The sequence below is a fragment of the Chenopodium album genome, chromosome 6 (genome assembly GCF_948465745.1).
Source record: "Chenopodium album chromosome 6, dcCheAlbu1.1, whole genome shotgun sequence".
Lineage (NCBI taxonomy): Eukaryota > Viridiplantae > Streptophyta > Magnoliopsida > Caryophyllales > Amaranthaceae > Chenopodium > Chenopodium album.
In genome coordinates this window covers 15,630,654-15,638,718 of record NC_137839.1, presented here as the reverse complement: position 1 = coordinate 15,638,718, position 8,065 = coordinate 15,630,654, and the positions used below count along the sequence as shown (strand labels likewise).

The following is an 8,065-nucleotide window of genomic DNA, read 5'->3' as shown; positions in this document are numbered from 1 at the left end:
CAAGATGGCTATCTGGCTAAGGGTGGTGGTGGTATCTAGTGTCCGTGGGCTGTTTTTGGCTGGTGGCCAATGCTATAGGGGAGGCAGTGGTGGTGAGCAAGGCAATAGGGGAGAGAACAATAAGACAACTTTTTCTTGCATTTTATTGGTCGCATTAATTTTTTTAGGTAGATTCAAGCCAAACTTGCTTCTAGACAAATTGAGTCATTCAATTCTGTATACAGTTTGAAATTGCAATGGGTGATTTGAATAGGAAAAGCAGCACAAATCCATTTGAAGAGATATATGAAGATGTAAGAGAACATAAAAGAGAGCTATAAGCTGTAGGAAACAGATATATATATATATCAATTATATCATGCCAATTGCCATTTTAATCAACAAATAATCCTTAATTGTTATACAATATATGAAAATTAATAATAAGTAAATGTTCGACCAAAAATTTGCCCAGATGTTAGTCCAGACTCAAGAACATTGAGGCGAGTGTCATTCTTCATCATCATAATTGAACTTAACTGAATGAGATTGCAGATCAATGTGCCCTCCTCTGTAGCTTCCACGTTTTTTCTTGGTTTTCTCATGGCGAAAATCCCTATCAAGAATATAGGGAACGAAATAAATATAAACAGTAAAACATAATCATAATGTTCAAAAAAAATTCTTTCAGTCAACAATCAGGTATAAATAAGGTGATTATCAGGTCTTAAGTTCTGAAAAGTTCAGGTGAAGCAAACGCACCCTAAAACTGTTTGGCTGCAAGCTATTCACAAAACCCCAGCAAGAGAGTATTGGACTTAATTCTCAAACAAGTCGATACTCACTCAATGACTTAGCTTGAATGGAAAACAGTTAAACAGGGGCATTTACAAATCAATATTCTCATAACTAAAAAGCAACAGAAGTAAAGAGGGGAGGAGTGGCTCTCTTAATGATATTCATTATACTTTTTATAGCAGTTGAAATATGACGCCAGCATAATGCATATAACCCTTAATAGTATGAACCTATAAGGTAAATAGAGCATTTCCATGTATATAGAAAAGCAGAGTGGGGGATTTACCTTCCTCTAACTTGCCCCAAAACCTCCTGTGCTTTAGCACCGTAGCCACTATCTGCACCATCCTGTAAACAACATGGGGAAGGTTTTTAGACACACTACAGATACTTTGTAAGAATCACATACTCTAAATGGTCCAAATTAAAATACGAGATAAAGAAGATTAAAAGAACAATTCTGTATCACCAGACCTTTGCCCAATAAGAATTATCTTGAAGCCTTTCATCTACAAATTCCACCTCCTCCTCTTTAACCCTCCGGAATGCATTTGCAGAAGTTCTTGGCTGCAAAATAAGCTTTAACCATCAGTTTTAGTTTCAATCATACAACATTTGATGTGGTAGAATTACAGCGACCATGCACATCCATTCTTCTATGCACAGATAAAGTGAAGAACTGATGATATATATAGAAAGACCAAGAGGGGAGGGAGTAAAATATAAATCACAAAATTCACAATCCTGGTGAAAGTTAATGTAAATAAACAACCACGGAACCACCAGCATAAGTCCCATTGAGATGAAGTCCAAGAGATTTAAAATAGAAGCAGCCTTATCCCAATATAGATCAAACCTATTAGAATGGCAAAATCATGAACTATTCAGTAACTTCATTTCTTTTCTTTTAATTTTTTTTTTTTTGGAAGAGTAACTTGTTTTCATTCTAACACAGCAAAAAGTACCAGCCCCCCCCCCCCCCCCCAACAACCAAACACACACAAACAGACAGTACATATAAATAAAGGAAAAATTAATTACAGAATAACACACACACACACACACACACACACACACACAAAGGGTGATTTTTAAGTGAAAAAAATTTGAGGGAAAAGGGGTGCAATTAGGAGAAATAAGGGTCACGTGCAAGGCACATGGGAGTCAACGTCGAAAAAGACACGGTCAATGCCTGAAAGTAGAGCATGGTTGTTCCTAACAAGAATTTTTAAAGTAAGGGTTCACTTTGTCAAAATAATTTTAAAAGGTTGTCTTACACAAAAAATGGTATTTTAAAAGGTTGTCACTGACAAATTTTCCTACAGTAAAACAAACATATGTTGATGCTTGAGCCTACAACCTTGTGAAACTTGAACCATCACCATCAAACCAACCCAGGAAATGATCAAATGATGACATCTAAAAGAAAAATTAATAGACATCTCATTATGTGAATTAAAAAGAATAAGGGGAGTAAATAAAAAAATTCCCTTCACCACAACCCACCCACCCACCCCCCCCCCCCACCCCACGTGCAAGTTGCAATCCATCTTCGACATCACCCTCCCAAAATTATCTTTGCCTCACCACCGACCACCAATAGCAACTTATATAACAAACACTACCCAACAAAGAAAAATAAAAATGTTTTCAAAAAGAGCAAAAAACCTCAAAATAAAACACGGGGGTTGTTAAACAACGCCCTCATTTTACGAGGTAACGCCCACACTTAAACATGAATAAACGAACATACCCTCGCGTGTATTCCATATTTTTCTTCCCTCTAACTCAATCTAACATACTCTCCTCCTAACAAACCGCCACCAACCGCATGCAAGGTATCGCCGAAGTTAAAGCTCTAGTTTTTCTTTCAGGTGGAGGCCAAATGCCTTATTTGTTTGAGATTATTCAGGAAAAGGAGATTCGAAATTCTAGGCGTTTAAGCGTTTCTTATCCAGTTTTTATCATAACTTTGATCTCAAAATCGGATTGAAACAAATAACATATCGTTGGAAAGCTCTAGAAGTCTACTTTCCAACCCAATAAGAATCAATTCAACATCATTTATAAACTTAAAATAAGGTTGAAATATGTTGGTTTTGAACCGAGTTTAATATTTCAGCCATATTTTAATATCTAGAAATGATATCAACCTTATTTCAATTAATTGAAAAGTAGACTGTTAAAGCTTTCCAACGATACATTATTTTCCTTAATCCGAGTTAAGAATCAAAATTTATGATAAAAACAAAAATCATAAAAAAAAACTGGAAAAGAAGCGCCGAAAATTCCAAGGGAGAAACGCGTAGAATTTTCGAATATCCTCTAGATTTTCGAAAATTCTAGGCTTTTTTCCATATAATTATGAAAAAAAAAAAAAATTAGGCGTTTGGCTTCAACCCAAAAATGAAAAAAATTTGATTTTAACTCTGGTGATGACCTTGCCCTTAGTCAGTAGTGGTTTGTTGAGAGGAGAGAATGTTAGGCTGAATTAGAGAGAAGAAAAACATGGAATTTCCACAAGGGTATATTCATCCAATCATGTTTAAGTACGTGCGCTGGCTGGTAAAAAATCAGTGACCGCAAAAGGAGAGCAATAGTTCATATATCTCTTAAGTTCTTTACCATTAGAACGATGGAAACATGGGAAACTTCATTTAGTCGCTTCTGGTACCTTATTAAGTAAGCATTTCCTTTGCAAGCACAAAATGCAGCAATATAACACTCATAGAAGGGGTGTCTAAAGTCTTTAGTGATTCATTAAGGATTTGACCATGGGTGAATGTTTTAAATATCATGGTGACAAGAATCAAGACATGGCCCACAGAATTAAGTCGGGGCAGATTAAATGGAGAGCATCCACGAAAGTGTTATGTGACCGAAACATTCCTTTACAATTGAAGGGGAAATTCTATAAGGCTGAATAAGACCAGTGTTACTCTATACTCTATAGTACATAATAATCACTTTTGGTTTATGTGGATGGCATAAGACCAAGGCTGCCATAAGATTTTTGTGGATGACTATATCTTTTAGTTTATGTGGCCGACCCCACTTATGTGATTAAGACTTTAATTGATTGAGTGTAGACCTGGCAATCCTGAGCCAACCCGAATGACCCAACCCGTAACCCGAAAGTTGACCCGAAATCATTGACCTAAAAATGACCCGAACCCGAACTAACCCGACCCGAAATAGAGTTGACCCGAACATGAACCGATGACCCGAAGTGACCCGACCCGAATGACCTGACTCGAAATTGACCCGAAACCCGAACTTGACCCGACCCGAAATGACCCGAAACCCAAAGTGACCCGACCCGATTTTAACCCAAATTGATTGACCCGAATCGACCCGACCCGTAGTGACCCGACCCAAATTGACCCGAATCCCAAGTGAATAGGGTGAAATAGTGAATTACTTAGTTTAGGGCTTCTTTATTTCCTTAAACGATTTTACTTTATTTTTCCAACTATTTTTTTAAGTGAATTTATTTTGGTGACCTGAGACAAACTTGACTCAACCTGATTGATCTGACCCGAATTGACTTGATCCGACCCGAAATTGACCTGAAAATTGATCTTAAAAATTGACCCGACCAGAACTTGACCCGAAGTGCTGACCCGATTTTGACCCGAAACCCGACTCGACTCGAACCCAACCCGAACATTTGCTGACCCGAACTTGCCCCGACCTGAATTGACCCGACCCGAACCCGACCTGAATGACCTGTTTGCCAGGTCTAATTGAGTGTCTCGTGTCTGAACAAAACTTTAATAACTTTCTCTTAAAATAGAGATTACAACCATCAATTAAATAGCTACACATTCCAAAGACTTTTTTCCTCAAACCAAGGAACACAAATTACGTTCTCGAAAAAGAAAGGTGTAGGAACCTAGGACACAGGTGAGCAACACGAAGATAGGAAGGTAATTTAACATTAATCCCTAACTAGTTAATTGTGCAATAAAGTCAAGTGCATTACGCATCTTCCACCAAAGCACAATCACAAATGTGAGTATCTCCTCGTACTTCAATCAGTTGCACCTAACACTATTCTTGACAACATTAAGATCATACCTCATACTCCTTCCACTTTTAAATACTTGCTCCACTTTCTTTTTTCGGTCATTTTAAAATACTTGCTCCATTTTCATTTAGAAATCTTTTACAATATTTAATTCATTAGTCTCACCTAGTGGACCAAACATAAATCACATTTTATTAATTTCATATTTTCTCTCCTCCAATTCTCTCAACTACTTTTGCTTTTTACAATTTTTTTATTGTTCCCCCACCCCCACTACCTCCACATTTTATTACTTTCTCCAATTTCTCCTAAAACTCCGTGCAAAGCCGCAAAGAGAAATAGAGCAAGTATTCAAAAACGGAGGGAATATTGCCCTATCCCTCACCGTAATTTTACATTTAGATCATATTCTAGGCAAAAGATCAAAGATATAATTTCACATATTCTCAAGGGACTACTTTCCCTAGTACGAGAAAAGTGAAAAGGAAGCAGGCAATACTGCAATCTTTAAGCCTCTTGTCTTGTCATGTCAAGATTTTTTAGGTTTGTTTTGGAAATGGTGTTGGACATGATCTAAAATTACAACATGCCATTCCCATGATAAACTATTATCCAACTAGAATTTGGTAATTTTGAGAAATATTATTTACAAAAAAGGCAGTGTCAATTATTTGCTATTCCACACAGCATACACATTATATTGTAGTGTAACTCGCGAAAATGCTAGCTTACAATTCTAAGCATTTCCAAGAACAATATAGCACGGTATAACAAGAATGTCAAGCTGTCAAGTCTCCTCAGCTCAAGCAGTCAGGGTCACATGTAATAGACAGTTATGACATTTTAACCATATATGAATGAATTAAGATCAAGAATTCAGACCAATGCCAAAGAAAGCACTATGTTGCGAATGCATACCTCAACTGAACCATTAAGCTGCCTTGTTTTATCCTTTTTATGGGACTCTTTTTCACCGTCTTCCAAGACTCTATTGGCAGATCCATTAGGTGTTTTTGGAAGAATGGTTCCATTTGATTGATCTAGATCCTCTATCTTCCTACGCTTAGAGTCATCAAGTACTGCCTTTTCAGCAAAGTCAGTCTCATTTTCATCTGATGAGGACTTCTTTCTCTTTTTTGAACTTTTTTTCTCTTTATCAACCTCTGTAGTCTCTACAGATGAACCATTGGGAATCAAAGTATTTTCTTTCTTTTTCTTATTTTTGGACTTCTCTTTCTTCTTTTCTTGTGTAACATCAGATTTTTCTAATGTTTCTTTGTCCTCTTTCTTTTCCTCCAGAGATTCTTCCTTACGCTTCTTCTTGTCCTTTGATTTCTTTTCAAATTTGTTTGGCACACTCAAAGAAACATCGTCAGGGTTTTCTGAGGGTTTTGGGTGAGTTTCCTCAGCAATTTGAGCAGAAGAATCACTAGCACTTTTGCTTTTCTTTTTCTTCTTTTGGTTTACACCAACATCATCAACACGGCCTTCATCACCTCCATTTTCCTTTTCCAAAGATGCAACACCATTTAAACTTCCATCCTTTTGGTCAGTAGTTTTCTCAATGGTGGCACAATCACTAACTTTAGCATCATCGCTGTGCACAGTGGAAACACAAGTAGCATTAGGACACAGACTCTTGACCCAAGTAACCAACTAAATGTACATATTATTAAGACCAGACAACACAGAATCTTGACCCGAGTAAACTACCTAAACAACCACAATACAAGAGCAGGAAACACAGTACTAACACAGACCCTTGAAGGTGACAAAAGCATGATCAATCCTACCACTCTACAACCAAAATAATCAACAAACACCACCAACAACATATTTTATCCAAGAGGCTATGGAAATCCAACGATGACCGTTGATCATACAAGGCCACACCAAAAGGCACATAAATTTACCAGCCAACACAAGAAATTCGACTTGTAAAGAACAGAACACACAAATAAACAAACATACTATAACATAAATACCTTTAACACCAACAATTAATTTCCAAATATTAACAGCAACCAATAACATTTCGAAACAATTCCAGGATCAGCAATCTAGGACAACATTAATCAATTTATAAATCATTATACATGAAATGAGCTACAACTTAAAAACTGTAGCAGTATTCCACATAAATAAGCAACTTTCAACCTACCTCAACTTTAAAAACTGGTAACACATCTCTTCCAAATTGAGCAAACAGCTTTTCCAACTCTCCTTCTGCAAATTCGTAATCACAAATCAGGGACAAAAACTGAGCAAATCCCATTACAAATTAAGCTTTTAAAAAACCCAAAATCAAATTTGCAAATTCAAGACAAAAATATGAACAAACCCCCATTACAAATTCAGCTCAAAAAAAACCCAACAATCAAATTTGCAAATTAAAGACAAATTTTGAACAAACCCCATTACAAATTAAACTCCAAAAAACCCCAAAATCAATATATATATATATATATATATATATATATATATATATATATATATATATATATATAATTAAAGAAAAAAATTGAACAAAACCCATTACAAATTAAACTTCAAAAATTCAACAAAAACTGAAAAATTAACCGAACCTCAACATCAGCCTCTTTGTGGAACTTCTTAAGAGATTTGGAGAAGCCATTAAGTTCTAAGAATTGACAAATGGATTGAAGAAGAAGTTTCCTCTGTTCAGGAGTTAGTGAAATCAGGGATTTAGCGACATTTTTATGATCGAGCTTGATGTTAGACATTGAATTGAGGATAACCTGACGAGGCTTGAAAGAGGTGAAGAGAGTGGAAAAGGGAGGTGCGGCTTCTCCTCTGCTCTTCTTGTTGTTCCTCTCACAATCCTGCATGTAGGTTAAGGCTACGCTCGAGGAAAGAGATAGAGGGGGTTACGAAGGTTCTAGTAGTTAGGGTTTTAGAGTGTTTCTTCAGTGCTAGTGTCCGATTTTTAATTTTTAAAATTGTTTTTTACTCCGTCCAATCCTTAATTAGATTCCTACTTCTATTTCTACTGAAGAGAAGTACGAATCTAATTAAGGGACGGAAGGAGTATGAATCACCCCCTTCGTTTTGGAAATAATTGAGAAACTTATTAGTTATTACTCATGTTCTATTTTCTTAAATTTTAGGAAACATTTGATAAGCGGATTATAATCAAAATTCGCTAAAATTGCATGACTCTTCAAGTATGGATGAAAGAACGAACGACAAATTGCTAGCAACCATGTGCATCCCATCTTGTTACAAGGTAGGCTACCT

General features: G+C 36.3%; 1 protein-coding gene across 1 annotated transcript; it reads right to left on the bottom strand.

Annotated features, from left to right (window-relative positions):
• Positions 1 to 322: 322 nt before the first annotated feature.
• On the bottom strand, positions 323 to 7,723 carry LOC145635909 (uncharacterized). Its single transcript, XM_081687284.1, has 6 exons — positions 7,393 to 7,723; positions 6,969 to 7,033; positions 5,726 to 6,404; positions 1,252 to 1,344; positions 1,064 to 1,125; positions 323 to 595 (listed from the first exon to the last, which is right to left on the bottom strand). Exons 1-6 carry the CDS (start codon positions 7,654 to 7,656, stop codon positions 490 to 492), a joined length of 1,269 nt encoding a protein of 422 aa, XP_081543410.1. The 5' UTR covers positions 7,657 to 7,723; the 3' UTR covers positions 323 to 489.
• Between the last annotated feature and the right edge of the window lie 342 nt (positions 7,724 to 8,065).

Coding starts and splice junctions, on each gene's coding strand:
- LOC145635909 (XM_081687284.1), bottom strand. CDS start 7,656: ATGCAGGATTGTGAGAGGAACAACAAGAAGAGCAGAGGAGAAGCCGCA. Junction 7,034..7,392: donor ACAAAGAGGCTGATGTTGAG/GTTCGGTTAATT, acceptor ACGAATTTGCAG/AAGGAGAGTTGGAAAAGCTG. Junction 1,345..5,725: donor AGCTTAATGGTTCAGTTGAG/GTATGCATTCGC, acceptor CTTATTTTGCAG/CCAAGAACTTCTGCAAATGC.